The sequence below is a fragment of the Tachysurus vachellii genome, chromosome 2, assembly GCF_030014155.1.
Source record: "Tachysurus vachellii isolate PV-2020 chromosome 2, HZAU_Pvac_v1, whole genome shotgun sequence".
NCBI classification, from domain to species: domain Eukaryota; kingdom Metazoa; phylum Chordata; class Actinopteri; order Siluriformes; family Bagridae; genus Tachysurus; species Tachysurus vachellii.
In genome coordinates this window covers 35,913,439-35,935,776 of record NC_083461.1, presented here as the reverse complement: position 1 = coordinate 35,935,776, position 22,338 = coordinate 35,913,439, and the positions used below count along the sequence as shown (strand labels likewise).

Here is a 22,338-nt window from a genome sequence, read left to right as displayed (position 1 = left end):
TACACTGTGTGTTTGTGTTGTGTGTTACTGTGTCAGTAAAGTTACACTGTGTGTTTGTGTTGTGTGTTACTGTGTCAGTAAAGTTACACTGTGTGTTTGTGTTGTGTGTTACTGTGTCAGTAAAGTTACACTGTGTGTTTGTGTTGTGTGTTACTGTGTCAGTAAAGTTACACTGTGTGTTTGTGTTGTGTGTTACTGTGTCAGTAAAGTTACACTGTGTGTTTGTGTTGTGTGTTACTGTGTCAGTAAAGTTACACTGTGTGTTTGTGTTGTGTGTTACTGTGTCAGTAAAGTTACACTGTGTGTTTGTGTTGTGTGTTACTGTGTCAGTAAAGTTACACTGTGTGTTTGTGTTGTGTGTTACTGTGTCAGTAAAGTTACACTGTGTGTTTGTGTTGTGTGTTACTGTGTCAGTAAAGTTACACTGTGTGTTTGTGTTGTGTGTTACTGTGTCAGTAAAGTTACACTGTGTGTTTGTGTTGTGTGTTACTGTGTCAGTAAAGTTACACTGTGATTATGGTGTGTGTTACTGTGTCAGTAAAGTTACACTGTGTGTTTGTGTTGTGTGTTACTGTGTCAGTAAAGTTACACTGTGTGTTTGTGTTGTGTGTTACTGTGTCAGTAAAGTTACACTGTGTGTTTGTGTTGTGTGTTACTGTGTCAGTAAAGTTACACTGTGTGTTTGTGTTGTTACTGTGTCAGTAAAGTTACACTGTGTGTTTGTGTTGTGTGTTACTGTGTCAGTAAAGTTACACTGTGTGTTTGTGTTGTTACTGTGTCAGTAAAGTTACACTGTGTGTTTGTGTTGTGTTGTTACTGTGTCAGTAAAGTTACACTGTGTGTTTGTGTTGTGTGTTACTGTGTCAGTAAAGTTACACTGTGTGTTTGTGTTGTTACTGTGTCAGTAAAGTTACACTGTGTGTTTGTGTTGTGTGTTACTGTGTCAGTAAAGTTACACTGTGTGTTTGTGTTGTGTGTTACTGTGTCAGTAAAGTTACACTGTGTGTTTGTGTTGTGTGTTACTGTGTCAGTAAGGTTACACTGTGTGTTTGTGTTATGTGTTACTGTGTCAGTAAAGTTACACTGTGTGTTTGTGTTGTGTGTTACTGTGTCAGTAAAGTTACACTGTGTGTTTGTGTTGTGTGTTACTGTGTCAGTAAAGTTACACTGTGTGTTTGTGTTGTTACTGTGTCAGTAAAGTTACACTGTTTGTTTGTGCTGTGTGTTACTGTGTCAGTAAAGTTACACTGTGTGTTTGTGTTGTGTGTTACTGTGTCAGTAAAGTTACACTGTGTGTTTGTGTTGTGTGTTACTGTGTCAGTAAAGTTACACTGTGTGTTTGTGCTGTGTGTTACTGTGTCAGTAAAGTTACACTGTGTGTTTGTGTTGTGTGTTACTGTGTCAGTAAAGTTACACTGTGTGTTTGTGTTGTTACTGTGTCAGTAAAGTTACACTGTGTGTTTGTGTTGTGTGTTACTGTGTCAGTAAAGTTACACTGTGTGTTTGGGTTGTGTTGTTACTGTGTCAGTAAAGTTACACTGTGTGTTTGTGTGTTACTGTGTCAGTAAAGTTACACTGTGTGTTTGTGTTGTGTGTTACTGTGTCAGTAAAGTTACACTGTGTGTTTGTGTTGTGTGTTACTGTGTCAGTAAAGTTACACTGTGTGTTTGTGTTGTGTGTTACTGTGTCAGTAAAGTTACACTTGATTCTTACCGAACACTCATGGCCAAGTTCTCCTCAGATGTGACTTCTGCCAAGACTTCCTTCTACAAGGAAAAGCTTGAAGCTTCCTCACATGACCCTCGGAAATTCCACAACATCATCTCTTCTCTACTCAACCCCCCGGCTCCACCTTCTTCATCCTCCCTGACTGCAGAAGACTTTGCTTCTTTCTACCAGGAGAAGATTGAGGAAATCTGCCGGACCTTCACTTCAGCCCCGACTGCACTTACATCTCAGAGTATGGACTCCCCTACACCTTTGTTGTCACATTTCTCAACTGTAACAGCAGAAGAGATTCTAAAACTCATCCAGTCTTGCAATCCTACCACCTGCCCATTGGATCCACTCCCTTCCACTTTGCTGCAGACCATCTCGCAAGACCTTCTGCCCTTCATTACAACTATCACCAATAGATCCATAGCATCTGGTCAGGTACCAACTACCTTCAAGAGAGCAAGGGTTATTCCCATCCTGAAGAAACCTGCTCTGGATCCATCAGACATCAGTAACTACAGACCGGTATCACTTCTCTCGTTTCTTTCAAAAATTCTTGAACGCATTGTCTTTAATCAACTGTCTGTCTATCTCTCACAGAACAACCTCCAAGACCCCAACCAGTCTGGCTTTAAAGCAGCTCATTCCACAGAGACAGCCCTTTTAGATGTCTCTGAGAAACTACATGCTGCTAGATCAGCCAATCTCTCATCTGTCCTTATCCTCCTTGACCTTTCAGCAGCGTTTGATACGGTCAACCATAAGACTCTCTTAGCCACCCTCAGGAGTCTTGGGATATGCGGATCAGCTTGGGAATGGTTCGCTTCCTACCTGGAAGGACGCTCATATCAGGTAACATGGAGGGGAGTGACATCTGCTCCACGCAGACTCTCCACTGGCGTCCCACAAGGCTCAGTACTTGGTCCTCTTCTTTTCTCCCTGTATACTCACTCTCTTGGTGAAGTTATTTCCTCACATGGGTTCTCTTACCACTGCTATGCTGATGATACACAACTTATCTTCTCTTTCCCACCCGCAGATGCCACAGCTTCTGACCGGATCTCTGCATGTCTGGCAGAAATTTCATCATGGATGACTGCTCATCAGTTAAAGCTTAATCCTAGCAAAACTGAGCTGCTCTTCATCCCAGGTGATTCATCCCCAGGTCATGATCTTGCTATATCCTTGCACAACGATCTGATCTCCCCTTCAGCCACAGCTCGCAACCTTGGGGTAACCATGGACAATCAACTGTCCTTTTCCTCTCATGTTGCTAATGTGACTCGCTCATGTCGGTTTCTTCTCTACAACATTAGAAGGATTCGATCATTTCTGTCCACACAGGCTGCTCAGGTACTTGTTCAGTCTCTTGTCATTTCTAGACTGGATTACTGCAATGCACTGCTGGCAGGTCTACCTATGAACGCAATCCGTCCTCTGCAAATGATCCAAAATGCAGCTGCCCGGCTTGTTTTCAACCTGCCAAAGTTCTCTCATACCACCCCGCTGCTGCGATCCCTCCACTGGCTTCCGGTAGCTGCACGCATCAGATTCAAAACACTGATGCTGGCCTACAAAGCCAAAAATGGACCAGCTCCGTCTTACCTCAAAGCCCTCATCACTCCTCGCACTGCACCCCGTACCCTCCGATCTACCAGCACTGCTCGACTGGTTCCACCATCTCTCAGAGTAAGAGGTAAGTATACTACAAGACTCATTTCTGTTCTGGCACCAAGGTGGTGGAACGAACTTCCCCTAGAGGTCCGGACAGCTGAGTCACTGGCTATTTTCAAGCGGCGGTTGAAGACCTACTTATTCAGGAAACACTTCAACTAGCACTTCTTTCATTATCTTTTGCATTTAAAAAAAAAAAAAAAAAAAAAAAAAAAAAAAAAAAACACACCTTTGACACTTTCATTGTAACTTTGAACAAATGTTTTAAACTCATGGTATCTTAAGTATGTAACTTAGTGATCCAGCATTAATGTATTCAATGTTAGAGATTTAAGCACTTATGTACGTCGCTCTGGATAAGGGCGTCTGCCAAATGCTGTAAATGTAAATGTAAATGTACACTGTGTGTTTGTGTTGTGTTGTTACTGTGTCAGTAAAGTTACACTGTGTGTTTGTGTTGTGTGTTACTGTGTCAATAAAGTTACACTGTGTGTTTGTGTTGTTACTGTGTCAGTAAAGTTACACTGTGTGTTTGTGTTGTGTGTTACTGTGTCAGTAAAGTTACACTGTGTGTTTGTGTTGTGTGTTACTGTGTCAGTAAAGTTACACTGTGTGTTTGTGTTGTGTGTTACTGTGTCAGTAAAGTTACACTGTGTGTTTGTGTTGTGTGTTACTGTGTCAGTAAAGTTACACTGTGTGTTTGTGTTGTGTGTTACTGTGTCAGTAAAGTTACACTGTGTGTTTGTGTTGTGTGTTACTGTGTCAGTAAAGTTACACTGTGTGTTTGTGTTGTGTGTTACTGTGTCAGTAAAGTTACACTGTGTGTTTGTGTTGTTACTGTGTCAGTAAAGTTACACTGTGTGTTTGTGCTGTGTGTTACTGTGTCAGTAAAGTTACACTGTGTGTTTGTGTTGTGTGTTACTGTGTCAGTAAAGTTACACTGTGTGTTTGTGTTGTGTGTTACTGTGTCAGTAAAGTTACACTGTGTGTTTGTGTTATGTGTTACTGTGTCAGTAAAGTTACACTGTGTGTTTGTGTTGTGTGTTACTGTGTCAGTAAAGTTACACTGTGTGTTTGTGTTGTGTGTTACTGTGTCAGTAAAGTTACACTGTGTGTTTGTGCTGTGTGTTACTGTGTCAGTAAAGTTACACTGTGTGTTTGTGTTGTGTGTTACTGTGTCAGTAAAGTTACACTGTGTGTTTGTGTTGTGTGTTACTGTGTCAGTAAAGTTACACTGTGTGTTTGTGTTATGTGTTACTGTGTCAGTAAAGTTACACTGTGTGTTTGTGTTGTGTGTTACTGTGTCAGTAAAGTTACACTGTGTGTTTGTTTTGTGTGTTACTGTGTCAGTAAAGTTACACTGTGTGTTTGTTTTGTGTGTTACTGTGTCAGTAAAGTTACACTGTGTGTTTGTGCTGTGTGTTACTGTGTCAGTAAAGTTACACTGTGTGTTTGTGTTGTGTGTTACTGTGTCAGTAAAGTTACACTGTGTGTTTGTGTTGTGTGTTACTGTGTCAGTAAAGTTACACTGTGTGTTTGTGCTGTGTGTTACTGTGTCAGTAAAGTTACACTGTGTGTTTGTGTTGTGTGTTACTGTGTCAGTAAAATTACACTGTGTGTTTGTGTTGTTACTGTGTCAGTAAAGTTACACTGTGTGTTTGTGTTGTGTGTTACTGTGTCAGTAAAGTTACACTGTGTGTTTGTGTTGTGTGTTACTGTGTCAGTAAAGTTACTCTGTGTGTTTGTGTTGTGTGTTACTGTGTCAGTAAAGTTACACTGTGTGTTTGTGCTGTGTGTTACTGTGTCAGTAAAGTTACACTGTGTGTTTGTGTTGTGTGTTACTGTGTCAGTAAAGTTACACTGTGTGTTTGTGTTGTGTGTTACTGTGTCAGTAAAGTTACACTGTGTGTTTGTGTTGTTACTGTGTCAGTAAAGTTACACTGTGTGTTTGTGTTGTGTGTTACTGTGTCAGTAAAGTTACACTGTGTGTTTGTGTTGTTACTGTGTCAGTAAAGTTACACTGTGTGTTTGTGCTGTGTGTTACTGTGTCAGTAAAGTTACACTGTGTGTTTGTGTTGTTACTGTGTCAGTAAAGTTACACTGTGTGTTTGTGTTGTTACTGTGTCAGTAAAGTTACACTGTGTGTTTGTTGTGTGTTACTGTGTCAGTAAAGTTACACTGTGTGTTTGTGTTGTGTGTTACTGTGTCAGTAAAGTTGCACTGTGTGTTTGTGTTGTGTGTTACTGTGTCAGTAAAGTTACACTGTGTGTTTGTGTTGTGTTGTTACTGTGTCAGTAAAGTTACACTGTGTGTTTGTGTTGTGTGTTACTGTGTCAGTAAAGTTACACTGTGTGTTTGTGTTGTTACTGTGTCAGTAAAGTTACACTGTGTGTTTGTGTTGTGTGTTACTGTGTCAGTAAAGTTACACTGTGTGTTTGTGTTGTGTGTTACCGCTGGTGTATAACTGGCCAGTGATTTCAGGTCGTTAATGTTGGAGCTAACAAGTCGTTTGGTGCTGTTGATCTGGGACGTGATGTTGTGGCTTGCAGCGTAGGCGACCAGGACTCCCACTCTGGAATATACACAATGTGTAATTAACACTGTGTTACTTTTCATATTTAATTAACACATTTGTGACATAATGATCATACACACTCTATACTATTCTTTCAATATTCTCAGTATCACCATGAATTAAGACTCCTATCATCTACCACTATGTAGGTAACAGATGAGCTACACACACACACACATATGCACACATACACATGCACGCACACATGTGCACACACACACAAACACACTTTATACAGTGTATATACAGTAAACAGTAACATACACAGTAACTGTATATCTGTAATGTAAACCTGTGTGCTAGCTCTTACTGCTGAAATTGTACACATGTAGTGGAACAAAGGGTCATCCAATAGCAACCACTAACCACACAGGGGCAGTAACTCTTTATGCCAGTACACACACACACACACACACACACACACACACAGGCACCTCTTATTGACAAAGGTTTACAATACAGAACTCACTTCTCTTATCAAGGTTCAAACACATTCACCAAAGTTTGCCTCCAAAAGCAACTTCAGCAAATTACAGAACACAAAGTTTGAACAGATGAACATCATTTATTAAGAATTAAATACTTGGATCATTGATACCTTCACAAACCAGCAGAGGGCACCCTTGTGTATTTTAGCTACATTCTCCTCTAGTTGTGTTTGATTTCCTCTGTTCATTACACTCACCTCTTCTAATAGTTTACTTTGCTCTTTATCGCCTCCTGCTGACAAGTGAAGGCAATTTAAAGTGCTTTTGAAGGTGCTTATAGATATGAACTAAAGTGTACTCTTAAAAAAATGTAATTGAATTGCAAGGTATTTAATGTTATTTTAACACATTTTATACATTTTTAAATATGAAAGATCATGAATATGAATCATAGATTTCACCAGAAGCATCCAGACACTGAAAGTACAGTAAATAACTGAAAAATGGTCTGAAATTTGAGTTACTCTTTCTGTACACACACACACACACACACACACACACATACACACACAATGCAGACAGGGCTCACGCTTGTCTTCCCTTCACAAACGCTCATTGTAGTGTGAAGGCTGCTGTCTGCACAGGAAAGAAAAGTGGAGAATTTCTCTAAGGACAAAATAAGGGCTATCGATGTCACATAACTGTTACACACACACACACACACACACGAAGAACAAGAAACTCAAACTCATTCTGTGTGTGTGTGTGTGTGTGTGTGTGTGTGTGTGTGTGTGTGTGTGTGAGATTCTAAACCATTGCAGGTTTACTCTTGAACGAAGCCTTTTATTAACAAAGTTGTATTTAAGTTGCACTTCCTCTCTCTCTCTCTCTCTCTCTCTCTCTCTCTCTCTCTCTCTCTCTCTCTCTCTCTCTCTCTCTCTCTCTCTCTCTCTCTCCTCTGTCTGTCTTTCTCTCTCTCTCTCACACACACACACACACACACACATACACACACATACACACACACACACTCATAATGCATAAATCCTGCACTTAGATGTCAGGTAGAAATGGAGAGAGACATGAACCAGTGGAGGATCCATGGAATTCAGTTAATTTCCAGGGAAGAATTAGTATCTCTCTCTCTCTCTCTCTCTCTCTCTCTCTCTCTCTCTCACACACACACACACACACACACACACAGCCATGAGCATAATGTCTGATACACATGTTTGAGTGACAGCTTTGAAATAATAAACAATATAAAACTACCAAACTAAAAACTTTTTTCTCAAAACAGCATAAACTGCATTTGATCCACGACTACACATTTTTATTTTAACGCAATTGGCATTAGCAAATGGAAACAAAAATTATGGATAAAATTTCAGCATAAAATATAAACATAATCTTTCTTAACTTTTAACTTCAAGTAACATTTAGTTCAATTATTTCATTTAGTTCAATTAGTAACTCATAAAATATTGCGATTGCGAATTGGATAGAAACAAACAGAAATACTTCTGGAAACTTGATTGTTTCAATGATGGCAGTTTGAATTCAAACATTGTTCCAAACCTTCTGTCTTACTAGTTCAGAGCCTTAAACTTATCCTCCTGATCAACATCGTAGGAAATGTAACTACAGTTTAAAAATTCTGAAAGTTATGAAAGTGCACAATGTTTGCGTGTGTGTCTGTGTTTATGTGTGTGTATGTGCATGTGTGTGTGTATGGGCGTGTGTGTATGTGCATGTGTGTGTATGTGTGTGTATGTGTATGTACATGTGTGTGTGTGTATGTGTGCATGTGTATGGGTATGGGCGTGTGTGTATGTGTATGTGTATGGGTATGTGTGTGTGTGTATGTGCATGTGTGTGTATGTGCGTGTGTGTGTATGAGTGTGTGCATGTGTATGGGTATGTGCATGTGTGTGTGTATGTGCGTGTATGTGCGTGTGTGTATGTGCGAGTGTGTGTATGTGCATGTGTATTTATGTGCGTGTGTGTATGTATGTATGTGTGTGTATGTGTATGTACATGTGTGTGTGTGTATGTGTGCATGTGTATGGGTATGGGCGTGTGTGTATGTGCATGTGTGTGGGTATGTGCGTTTGTGTATGTGAATGTGTGTGTACGTGCGTGTGTGTGTGTATGAGTGTGTGCATGTGTGTGCATGTGTGTGTATGTGTATGGGTATGTGCGTGTGTGTATGTGCATGTGTGTGTATGTGCGTGTGTGTGTATGAGTGTGTGCATGTGTATGCGTATGTGCATGTGTGTGTATGTGCGAGTGTGTGTATGTGCATGTGTATTTATGTGCGTGTGTATGTGCATGTGTATTTATGTGCGTGTGTGTGTATGTGTGTGTGCATGTGTGTGTGTATGTGTATGGGTATGTGCGTGTGTGTGCATGTGTGTGTATGTGTATGGGTATGTGCGTGTGAATGTGTGCATGTGTATGGGTATGTGCATGTGTGTGTATGTGCTTGTACTGTATGTGTGTGTGTATGTGTGTGTGTGTATGTGCATGTGTATTTATGTGTGTGTGTGTGTATGTGTGTGTGTTTATGTGCGTGTGTGTGTGTGTCTTTACATTAGTTATATGCAGAAAAGCATCTCAGACTGTTGTGGCATTGTAAACACATTTGAGCTGTAGTTTGCATACATACGCCATGACCAGTGACGAGGTGATGAGAGAGAAGGTATAGAAGCCACGCTGACACTCAGCATTTTTGCGGTGCCTTTGGTGCATCTCGCCTCCGCAGTTCTCACAGCACCGACACAGGCAGAAAAACAAACCCACCAGCGGCATCAGCAGCACGAACACGACACCCAACACAGCCAGCACGATGAAGCCGAGCTCATAATAAATGGCCTTCGGAAAGGAGAGTGAGAAAAAAACATGAAAAATATGAGTCATGGTTTATTTCATCTGTTATGAAAACCTGACGTGGCTCGTTACAAAAAACACGTTTCCATCATTCTGTATGTGAGTCATGGTGAAGCCACGTGAACTGAGTCACAATCAGTGGGTCGTTGTGCAGCCATGGAATTCTGGCTCGCCTGACGATGTAGCTAAAGGCAAACAAGTGCGTGTGAATCAGGAAAATTTTAGTGTGTTGTTTTATTAGTCTAAAGCCTTTCAGACGGCTACTAATCGACCATTGGGCCATGAACATTCTTCAAGAAGTCTCAGGGTCTTAACACAAAAAAAAGTATGCTTGAGCTGGTCCATGGAGCTCAGCAGAACCTTTAGTACTGTTTTAAAGCGACTATCTTCCCTTCATAGAAACATCCAGCCTGTCTCTCATCCTTAAGTCTGCACCCAATCTCGTCACTCTTCACCCACATCATGTATGGATTCCTTTTTATTTTTATGCTTAATCCACACTGTTTGTCCTCTGAAATCTTGCACGTCGCTCTACATGGATAAACAGTTTGTTTTCATTCAACAGTCGACAAAGTGCACATGCGCATCGATGACGTATTTTATGTCAGCCTCTTTGCTATCTACATTTACATATTTACATTTACAGCATTTAGCAGACACTCTTATCCAGAGTGACTTACATTTTCTTATTTCAGTTTATACACCAGAGCAATTGAGGGTTAAGGGCCTTGCTCAGGGGCCCTGCAGTGGCAACTTGGTAGACCTGGGATTCGAAGCAATGACCTTCCGTTTAGTAGTCGAACACCTTAACCACTGAGCTACCACATCCCACGCTATCTAGATGCTATTTAGAACTGGTTCAAACCAGATGTCAGTCATAGTTTCTGATCCATCGTGCTCAGAACATCCATCCAGTTGCTTTCTTTCTATCTAGATAAATCACTCCTGTCCATAATCGGTAGCATCACACAAAGAGTGAAATATATAAATGAGTTCTTTGTTACTCTGTCTGCTTACAGTGCATGATCTGTTTATGTGTGTGGATTTCATTCTGTTTTTGGGTTTTGGGTTCATTAAACCATCCAGTTCACCGTCATCCCCTGAGAAAGTGGGTGGAGTCACATAAAGACCACACCCACTATATAGAAACGTTTCTTTGCGGTTGTGATTTTCTTTAATGGGACGGAGCCAACAAAATGTAATTTAATTTAACCTGACCAGGCTATAAGGAGGCCAAGTTATTTTTACTAATTAATCAATTAATTATTGTTGTTTTTTTTGTTTTTGTTTAATTTCTCACCCATGAGTAAACAGTGGAAAAATTAACAAAATAATATGACAAGATATATGAGTAAATAAAGGTAATGACAAGAGGAAATGTCCAAATGTTTTTTTTTTTGTTTTTTTTTCCACAGTTACGATAAAAATGTACGATAAAAATGGGATGATGTTACCTGAAGCGTTAGGACGATGTTCTCAGGCTGTTGTTCCACAAATTTGAAGATGCAGCATCAAACAAAATTAAAATTAAAGTGAGATTCAGACCGTAAGAAAGCAGTATAAATAATATATAACTGCACGCATCCGTACAAAGACACACACCTTCTGGAGCTCCTCTGGTTTGAGTCCTTTCCTGTTTTGTTGCAAAATCTTGACAATAAGGTCTGTAACAAAAAAAAGATTAATGATATTTTAAAACCGTTTCTGTCATTCACATCAATGTATGTGCAAATAATTATGTTTGAAATATAAAGAAAATCCTCTACAGTGCTGAAAAAACAGCATTCGTGCCTGCCCTAGGACTCCGTAACTACACTTCACCTTGGGAAAGAACCTAAATCTATAATCTACTCAATACAAAATCGAATTATTTTTATTAATATGTGTATACATTTCTCCCCGTGCTTCGGGGGTTTCCTCCGGGTACTCCGGTTTCCTCCCCGGTACAAAGACATGCATGGTAGGTTGATTGGCATCTCTGGAAAATTGTCCGTAGTGTGTGATTGCGTGAGTGAATGAGAGTGTGTGTGTGTGCCCTGCGATGGGTTGGCACTCCGTCCAGGGTGTATCCTGCCTTGATGCCCGATGACGCCTGAGATGGGCACAGGCTCCCTGTGACCCGAGGTAGTTCGGATAAGCGGTAGAAGATGAATTAATGAATGTATACATTTAACATCTTATGCCTGAAACTTACTCTATTTGAGGTTTCAAGGTGTGAGGCTCTGCAGCGTTGGTCTCTGTGAGCGTCAGACTCACTTGTTTCTGTTGAACCCTTCTGTGCTCATCTAACATAATCATAATGCAAATAAAAGCATCATTTTTGTAGTTGTTTTTCAGCAATCTATAAGTACCCAATATATATTTAGTCCACAGTATATCCATTGAAATTAATGGCTCTGGGCAGCTGAGCAACAATATCTGCTCAAAACTAGAATCTAGTGATGTATGGTTTTATATACTGTATACACACATTCACACATACAAACATACACACACACACACACACATATATATATATACACACACAAACATATGGATAGATAGATAGATAGATAGATAGATAGATAGATAGATAGATAGATAGATAGATAGATAGATAGATAGATAGATAGATAGATAGATAGATAGAAATGATAAGGTTCCCTATGCTGAAGCGTGTGTGAGTGTGTAGCTAACGCAAGGCTGCTTTAACTGGGTGTACTGTATGCACATGTGTGTGAGAGAATAGATTCCAGAACAACAACAACAACAAAAAGAATATTTCTCTTTCATTTAAAATGCAGAAATGGTCTGAACTTATGAACTTACAACAAGGGAACAATAAGGGGGAATCTTTTGATTCTGGTCACTCACTGATTTGTTCAAATTCACTCACTGATTCAGTCAGCTTCATTCACTGATTTGTTCAAATTTATTCATTGATTTGTTTAGATTCATTCACTGATTCATTCAGATTAAATAAACGAATCTTTTTTGGTGAATGGAATGAAAAGATTCACTGTCACTGGGACAAATCCAAATGATCACCTCTAGAAACACACACACACACACACACACTCACACGCACACGCACACACACACACACATGCACACACATACACACACACACACACACACACACACACACATGCACACACACATACACACACACACACACACACACACACACAAACACAATTTGCATTTGCACCTCAAGAACCCAACAGAAATCATATCTAGGCAGATGTGTATGTAGATGAGTTGAAGGCTCTCTGCCAGGTGTGTGGACTTTTTTCCTACTCTGCATTATAGCACATGTTGTTTTTGTAATTACATGCTAAGAGATGTCCAGAAAAAACTTAGGAAAATTAGGAAAATTTCCTAAATTAGGAAAATTCTAATTCAAATTTAAATGTGTTTGTCACATCAATCACCATATAAATAATAATATAATAAACATATAGAAATATATATAAATAAAAATATAATAATAAATTAAGAATAGCAATAGTTACAATTGAATAAAATAAAATAAAAAAATATATAAAATTCAAATAAATAAATTAAAAATATATATATTAAATTGTTACAGTATAATTAAACATAGAACATAATAATACAAACAATATTTGCATTATTCATGCAAATATGAATTTACTGATTTAAGATAAAAGAAATGATTTTGGAAGATGAAGTGATGATAATTGTATGTTAATAACTGGCTAAATATATTTATTTTATATAATTTATTTACAATACATAAGGATTTAGCAATGAAAATCATCCCTATATAGTGAAGGTAAAGACAAATTTACACAGTTCCTACCTAGAGTGTGTTAGTGTGTTAGCTATAGTGTTGTTGTGCTGTCAAAAAAGCTTGCTTCATATATATATATATATATATATATATATATATATATATATATATATATATATATATATATATATATATATATATATATATGTATATATAATAAACAACTGCTATGAATGTAGGTGTGTGTTTGTGTGTACAGTTTTAGTTGTAATTGTGAGCCATGTTTATCATATAGGACATGATTACACAAGTGTGGGTGCGAATGTGTGTGCGTGTGAGTCACACTTTATTTTAAACACATAATCAGTATCATGACCTACATACAAAGTCACAACATAATTAACAAGCTGCTTATGCACTAATCTGCATTTACTGCATGTCTATAAACACATTAACTCCTTTTCATTGGGTGTGAGTGTGTTAGGTTCAGGAGCCGACGCAGTGGCAAAAATGTGCTTGTATTAAACATAGAGCAATATACTGTATCTGGATTACAGGTTGAATCCATCAGTAACACCAAAAGGCTTGGTGTATCAGGAGAAAGGTTCAGTACAGTTTCTGTTCATTGCAATCTGCTTAGAACAAGTCAGGAATCTGACCATGTTTCTAGGCCACATTGCATTATGGGAGGTTATAAATTCCACCATAGACATGAGAGGATGAAAATGCCTCACTGACATCTAAAGAATTTTTACCTTCTTTACCGATTTAAACAATAGGCATGATCCAAATAAAATGATTAGAAATAATGTTGGTCTAGGGTTTGAGCCTCAGGTTTAGCTCTACATCTAAACCTTTCTGACATCTAAACCTTTATGGCATTTGGCAGACACTCTATTAAAGCGACTTACATTTATTTAAGTTATACAACTGTTAATGGCCTTGATTGATGGCCCAAGCAGTAGTAATTTGGCAGTGGTGAGATTAGAACCCACGACCTTCTGATCAGTGGTTAAAAAAAATTATTTTAATTAATTAATAAATTTACCACCATAGAGACCGTATTTAATGTTATCATTATTAGATCTAAAATCATAGACATTTTTAAGAAAAATGTATTCAAACTAAAATTTTTGCTTGTTTTAGACAAGAACAGGACAAACAAATGAGCAAAATGGTGGAGTTATACCAGGAAATTACACCAAGACCTGCACAGAGCCAAACGTCTTCTTCTTCTGCTAAAGGCTCTGTTTTTCTGGCCATAAATAAAATTTGCTAGATAATTGTGTTGTTGTAGGCTTAAAAGATATAGGCTTAAATGACTGGCCTCCTAGTGCATTCTGTCTCTGTTTCCCTGAACACTACACAGTAATTAGATGTCCTGCTTGGTTTATCTTTGGCTTGAACACTAATTACAAGCGGTACAAATAAGGTTCAGTGGTTGTTATGGTTCAGCCATATGGTTCATGGGTAGGGAAAATAACCCACACATACCATCACATTCACACCACTGGGGAAGCAATGTTAACCTTACTGAATCTGTAATATATATATATATATATATATATATATATATATATATATATATATATATATATATATATATATATATAACTCATTCATTCATCTTCTACCGCTTATCCGAACTACCTCGGGTCACGGGGAGCCTGTGCCTATCTCAGGCATCATCGGGCATCAAGGCAGGATACGCCCTGGACAGAGTGCCAACCCATCACAGGGCACACACACACTCATTCATTCACTCACACAATCACACACTAGGGACAATTTTCCAGAGATGCCAATCAACCTACCATGCATGTCTTTGGACCGGGGGAGGAAACCGGAGTACCCGGAGGAAACCCCCGAGGCACGGGGAGAACACGCAAACTCCACACACACAAGGTGGAGGCGGGAATCAAACCCCGACCCTGGAGGTGTGAGGCGAACGTGCTAACCACTAAGCTACTGTGCCCCCCTATATATATTTATATATTTATATAGTAGATACAGTAGATACCCTGGTAGCAGCAACAGGACATAATTCCTAGAGCAACAATACCTTGAGACCTCAATGCTTATGCCAAGGAGTCCTAATATGGCATGCAATGATAAGGACTGAGCGTCCTGGGCATTCTGCCTGTCTATAACTCATTGTGATGTTGTCCACCACTGAGTGGGGCAGTTTCTGCTTAAACAAGGGGAAAGGTGGATGTGCGTATTCAATTAAATTCAAATTCAATTTATTTGTATAGCTCTTTAAACAATGGACACTGTCTCAATGCAGCCTTACAGAAGTATAGAAACATAGAATGTAAATAATATAAGTTCATCATTTATCCCTAATGAGCAAGCCTGAGGCAATGATGGCATGGAAAAACTCCCTGAGATGCAATAAGAAGAAGGGAGCCCATTCACATTTGGGTGACATTAATGTCCTTTCTACAACTGCGTATAGTCAAGTGGAAATAGTCATATCGATCTTCGGTGAGGTCTTTGGTACCATATAGGTACAAAATAGTATGATAGACTGCAAACCAGACACATAAAGAAATGCTCTGCTGCTTTGCGTTCTAGAAACTCTACAGTTAGCAATACGCTGGATCTTTTTGGAAGTGGTAGCTCACTGATTAAAGTGTTGGACTACTGATTGGAAGGTTGTGAGTTCAAATCCCAGGAGTACCTTAGCTAGGTTCTTAGCTTCTCAGTTGTGTAAGTGAGATGAATATAAATTGCTGTGTATCTGTCCATCTGCCAAATGCTGTAAATTTAAATCTAGTGATCAGGTGCACACCATTTGCAGAACAGCTTATATCTAAGGGTATAAAAAGGCAATGTACTATGTACAGCAGATCTGATAAAGGAGGAAGCCACCAGGATTTTCCTATCACTAGCAAAAGCAGTATTGGGTAACAAATTCTTGTCCCGGTAGGCTGTTTGGCTCCACCAGGGAGTACCACAATCAGCAATGTGCTGACCTGGTATTGGCAAAGAAATCCACTGACACCTCGCCAAGTTTTTCCGGGATCTAGGACACCTTTTCTGGTTGCGGACGCCACTCTCCTTCTTGTCTGCTGCACACATTCCATCTGGTTGTTGTGTTCAAATCACAAACTGGGAAAGAAGCCATGTAGTGACTGTCCCTCTCTGATCCGCTCCCAAATGGACACATTTAGAAATGCTTCTTTAGTAAGATATAGCCTGAACACCTCTTACTGGAAAAAGGATGCATCTGTTTGTGGAATTTAGGGTCTTACCATAAACTGATAACCCACTTCAGAGTGTTTACAGTTTCAATCCCATCGTAGTGTGCATACCATGACTAATTTAGACCTAGTTTTTACCTGTGAGCATACAGAGGCTGGCCTAATGATTGCTGAAGCCAGAGCTGAGATTGGTAGAAGTTCAAATACTTGGCCATTAACAGTCTTAAAGAATCCCTCTGTAAACGTATGACGCTGTAAACATACCATCCTACTGCTCCTCCAGTTAAAATGGCAATGGTGATTAACCCTTTATAAAGTGAAATCTATTCAAGGACATTAGACAATACTAGATGGAGGGAAAATTATCTCCAGACCAAAACCGAGAATCCCAAAGAATGATACGAAGACAAGAAGGTACACTCATGGAGCGGCATATGGTTAATCCTCTTTAAGGGGCCTTCCTATTGGGTATTTATGTGATCCCTTTTAATTATTACCTTTTGAACCCCCTATATCTTTCTACCCCTTACTTCCATCATCAGAAGATATGGGGTTAAAATACAGTATACAGTGTAGAGGAACAGAGCTAGTACCCCTTAGAATTTAGGTACATACCTCAGGTACGTTACACTAGCTTAATAAAGTTATAAGTGGAGCGCACAAAAAATGATAACAATCAATAAAACTGAAATGAAATGACTGAGTTTCACTATTTTTTAATTAAATGTGTGTGTGCAATGAAATTCTCACTCACTCACTCATTTTCTGTGTCTATCTCAGGCGTCATCAGGCATCTAAGCAGGATACACCCTGGATGGAGTGCCAACCCATCGCAGGGCACACACACACACACTCTCATTCACTCACGTAATCACACACTACGGACAATTTTCCAGAGATGCCAATCAACCTACCATGCATGTCTTTGGACCGGGGGAGGAAACCGGAGTACCCGGAGGAAACCCCCGAGGCACGGGGAGAACATGCAAACTCCACACACACAAGGTGGAGGCGGGAATCGAACCCCCAACCCTGGAGGTGTGAGGCAAACGTGCTAACCACTAAGCCACCGTGCCCCCAATTAAACCACAAATTAAACCACATAGCGTAATCCGCGTATATAATTGCAGAAACTAATCAGCAATTATATAATTTGAAGCCGATCAATCGAGGTTTGTAGTAGCATATAGTCTTTAGCCTAGTGTGTAGTCTCCTTACACGTAAATTTCAACAAACTAGTACAAGCTTTTCCCAGCAAACAGCATTTTAAAAAAAAGCCAGTGTAAATGCTCATACAACAGTCTATGAATAAATTGAGTTGTATCTTAAATGGAACTTGTGTGTGAAGCCTGTGTGTTTAAGAGTAAATATAATGACACTTAAATGTAAAATAATATTACATGCTGATATTTACAGGCTGTAGAAGGATTCTACCTTAAACGTTGCAATCTACGCTTCTAAATTTGTCATTATTTTCCCAAAAAATGCTATATTATGGCAACAACATTGGTGAATGCAGATCACATTTACAGATTACATTCTTGGGATAATAATCGCAGTGTAATGTGAGAAGTTTAATGTACATTGCAGGGCCACAGTGTGTATGTTAGAAGTGTATGTTGGAAGCATATGGCAGTCAGATTAACAGATTACGTGGAGAGGCAGGTGACTCAGACAAACAGATCTGCTAATTGATTAGGCAGCAGGGTCTTACCTTTGCAATCCTATTCTCCTCTAAACACACACACACACACACACACACACACACAGTTCCTAATTTAGTTCCTAATTCATCATGCTGAGAAACGAAACAAATTGTTTTTTGTCTGACAATTTTTCAATCTAGATTTTAATGTAGCAGGTCAAATGTTTGCCTAACTAGATTTCAACAAGAAACAAGATTTCATCCACCAAAGTAACCTAAACGTGTACTGAAGCAGCCCATATTACATTTATTTGGCAGTCGCCCTTATCTTATCTTATCTTATCTTATCTTATCTTATCTTATCTTATCTTATCTTATCTTAACTGAACAATTGAGGGCTAAGTGTTATATTGAGTATCTCCACCACCAACCCAGCCCTACTAGTACAAACACTAACCCAGCCTAAACACTAACCCAACCTTACTAGCCCAAACACTAACCCAGCCCTACTAGTACAAACACTAACACAGCCCTACTAGTACAAACACTAACACAGCCTTACTAGTACAAACACTAACCCAGCCCTACTAATACAAACACTAACCCAGCCCTACTAGTACAAACACTAACCCAGCCCTACTAGTACAAACACTAACCTAGCCCTACTAGTACAAACACTAACCCAGCCCTTCTAGTACAAACACTAACCCAACCTTACTAGTACAAACACTAACACAGTCCTACTAGTACAAACACTAACCCAGCCCTACTAATACAAACACTATCCCAGCCCTACTAGTACAAACACTAACCCAGCCCTACTAATACAAACACTATCCCAGCCCTACTAGTACAAACACTAACCCAGCCGTACTAGTACAAACACTAACCCAGCCCTACTAATACAAACACTAACACAGTCCTACTAGTACAAACACTAACCCAGCCGTACTAGTACAAACACTAACCCAGCCCTATTAGTACAAACACTAACACAGCCTTACTAGCCCAAACACTAACCCAACCTTACTAGTACAAACACTAACACAGCCTTACTAGTCCAAACACTAACCCAGTCCTACTAGTCCAAACATTAATCCCGTCCTACTAGTCCAAACACTAACAAGGTCTTACTAGTCCAAACACAAACCCAGGCCTGCTAGTCTAAACACTAACCATGCCCTACTACTCAAAACACTAACCCAGCCCTATTAGTCCAAAACAGTAAGCCGACCCTACTTGTCCAAACACCAATATAACTATGCCAGGAACCACCACCGACCCAGTCCTGCCAGGTTCCACCACCAAAGAAGCTCTGCTCCTCCAAATGCCAACTCAACCATGCTAGGATCCATAACCAATCCATCCCTGCCAGGCTTCCCCAATATCCCAGCCCTGCCAGGCTCCACAATCAACTCATCCCAAGCTCAGCTGCAGGCATGCTTAGTTTTTATGTATTATGTAGCACTATTGCAACCGAGCAACCGAGCTATCAGAGTTGACAAAGGACTACTGTCTACAGAGGCGGTCTGGTCCTATCCAAAACAGCAATTGTAACTGACAAAACAGTGAGTCAGGCATTAATAGATGCAAAAAAATAAGGCACATTTTTGGCAAAGGCTCTTTTAGAAGAAACAGATGCAAGTGCAATATGTGAAATAAAGTACATAGACCCATGATGCCTAAACTATAGGCTAGAGCTTTGGCTCTGAAGAGTTTGATTAGTCAGAAATACATAAAACTATTTTTTGTCAAATGCCTTGTATTTCATTACTGTTCAGATCAGCTATCGGCTGTTGTTCCTCAGAGGTTATTGATTCTTGATAGGGACTTTGGGATAATCTACAGTTTTTTGTTTCTCCGCTAAAATATTTTTTTGCATTTTTGAAAAAAACAAATAAGTTTTTATTAAAAACACATCTGCCGTATTAATATACGAATTTATGACAAACATTAGTTATGGATTTTGTTTAATAAGAATTTGAATAGTTCAGAAAGCAGCCATGGTATTTAAGTCCATTTAAGCTGCCTTTATCCAGAACTCCAAATTTATTCTAAAATGTGCAGAGTTTATTGAAAAAACATTTCTTATAAAACCAAATCACAACCTAGATAACACTCCTCTGCTCCTCTAATTCTGATGTTGTTGCAGTATCCAGGGCCCAAATGTTCTACTGGCACCTGTGTACTGCTATACTAAGTAGCATATGAAATTGTTATTACAGAGGGTCTGGATCTACATACCTCGGTACTAAACAGTACATCAGGACAGTATACCAGAACACCGTTTACAATATACACACCGTGTAAATATTACACACACCCAACAAACGGCTGTTTATATTGTTTTGGACCAGGTGGTAACTCAGCTAAATAACCAGCTAAATTGTGACAGGTAACCTTAGCCTGATTAGCGAAAGTCAAATGCTCTTAAGCTCTTGCAGAAATAGAAATCCTATGTAATAACTAATATATTATAAATTACCATCAAACAGAAAGATGGCTGCAAAAATCTTGGGGATTGTAGTTTGGTCATTTGAGACAACATGGTTCAGGGTCATTAACATCCAGTAGGCAGAGAGTGAAAAAAACATTCAATTAAATCATCAATTCCATTTATTTGTATAGTGCTTTTAACAATTTTCCCATTATTTCAAAGCAACTTTACAGAAGTATGGAAACAGAAGAGAGAGAAAAAAGGTAATAAATATATAATAATAATAATAATAATAATAATAAGAAGAAGAAGAAGAAGAAGAAGAAGAAGAAGAAGAAGAAGAAGAAGAAGAAGAAGAAGAAGAAATAAGGATAAAAATAAATAAATTAATATATACAAAATAAAGTTTAAAATTTATTTAAAAAATATTAACTTAAAATTTTAAATACTATATATATATATATATATATATATATATATATATATATATATATATATATATATATATATATATATATATATTATCCCTATCCCTAATGAGCAAGCTGGAGGCAGCGGTGGTGAGGAAAAACTCCCTGAGACGATATGAGGAAGAACCCTTGAGAGGAACCAGACTCAGAAGGGAACCTCATCCTCTTTTGTGCAACACTCTACAGTAAATAATGTCAATGTAAATATCCTATATAACAGATGAACATAGATATAATGGGTGAATAATATCACAAAGCTGAGCTGGTTATATGGGTTCAGTGTTTAAGGAAGTTCCTGAGTCCCTTAAACATCAGCTCAGAGTATCAGAGTATCAGCCGAATGAGCAAATGTCCTGAATTGTGATGTTTTACACCACGTATTGTACCATAGACATGTTCTCCATCTCTTTACTCCACTTTTCACATTGTAGACAAGGTGGATGTTGAAATATTTCAAACCGTATTACACACATCTGGATTACACATTGCTTTGTAAGGTGTACAGGTTTCTCAGTTTCACTACTGAGGATGCTAGTGTGTGTGTGTGTGTGTGTGTGTGTGTGTGTTTGATTCAGAGAGACTCACCTGCTGGGAAAGGGTTTGGTTGGATCGTGTACAGAAACGCGTGCACTATGTGAAAGAGCATGTCCACGGCTCCGGGCTCATAGAACGCGTTTGTCTCGTAATCCACCGCAGGGACAAAGCCGAAGTCCAGCGTGTCCCGGTGAGGAGCCGCAGCTTCAGCTCGCGCAGCACCGGGGACAAAACTGCAGCAGCACATCATCATCACCACCATCACCACCATCATCATCATCACCGGCGGCGGTGACACACACAGCATGCTTTTTTTTCTTTTAAATTAATTGTTGTTGTTTTTTTTTATGAAACAAATAATCAAAGTATAACCAGTGGATGTTACAGCAAACAAACACAATGAAATAAAACAAATAAGTAATCCGTTTTTAGAAGTTTAGGTCCGGTGTTGCCAAGTCGGGTCTTTTTGGATCACATCCTGAGTGCACGGTGCACGGTGTTTATTCTGTGCTCGAGACCTCTGTAATGTTGTGTAAAGCGCGTGCACGCCGGTGAGGGACGCTCGTGCATGTGTGTGTGTGCGTTCAGTCTGGGAGCAAGGATGTGAAGAAAATATATGGACTGAACATCCGGTTGTGCATTTCATTTATTATTTGTTTTAATTAGCCCCATAAATGTATAAAACACAGCATTGCTTGATTCTGGTTGGTTAGTGTTGATTTGTTTTACTCAGGGTTCCTCTGCAGTCCAAAGACTTTCATGATAGGATGATTGACATGTCTAAATTGTCTGTAGTGTGTGTAGTATGATGGGTTTTTTTTTAACAGCATACAACCTCAGCCCTAAAATTATAGATCGAGTGTGAATTGTTCGTTCGACAAAATTATTTCAGTGAATTATTATAACGCATTCGAGGTTAAAAAAAAAAAAAAAAAGACCATCTCCAGGGTGAAAATACGGATTAGTACGGTTCCATGAGCTGATTAAATCTTCTCTAAAGACGTTTGCATGGGCCGAACGGATTGCGT

The 22,338-nt window shown here is 39.1% G+C and overlaps 1 protein-coding gene across 1 annotated transcript in view; it reads right to left on the bottom strand.

The window, feature by feature from the left end:
- Positions 1-21,888, bottom strand: part of prom1b (prominin 1 b) — a 52,646-nt gene extending 30,758 nt beyond the window's left edge. The window contains exons 1-5 of the mRNA XM_060892072.1: positions 21,362-21,888; positions 10,885-10,946; positions 10,737-10,763; positions 9,062-9,267; positions 5,842-5,962 (exon numbers count right to left, since the gene is read on the bottom strand). Coding sequence (XP_060748055.1) covers positions 5,842-5,962; positions 9,062-9,267; positions 10,737-10,763; positions 10,885-10,946; positions 21,362-21,617 — 672 coding nt within the window. The 5' untranslated portion in view covers positions 21,618-21,888. The remainder of the gene's footprint in view (positions 1-5,841; positions 5,963-9,061; positions 9,268-10,736; positions 10,764-10,884; positions 10,947-21,361) is intronic.
- Positions 21,889-22,338: the final 450 nt, after the last annotated feature.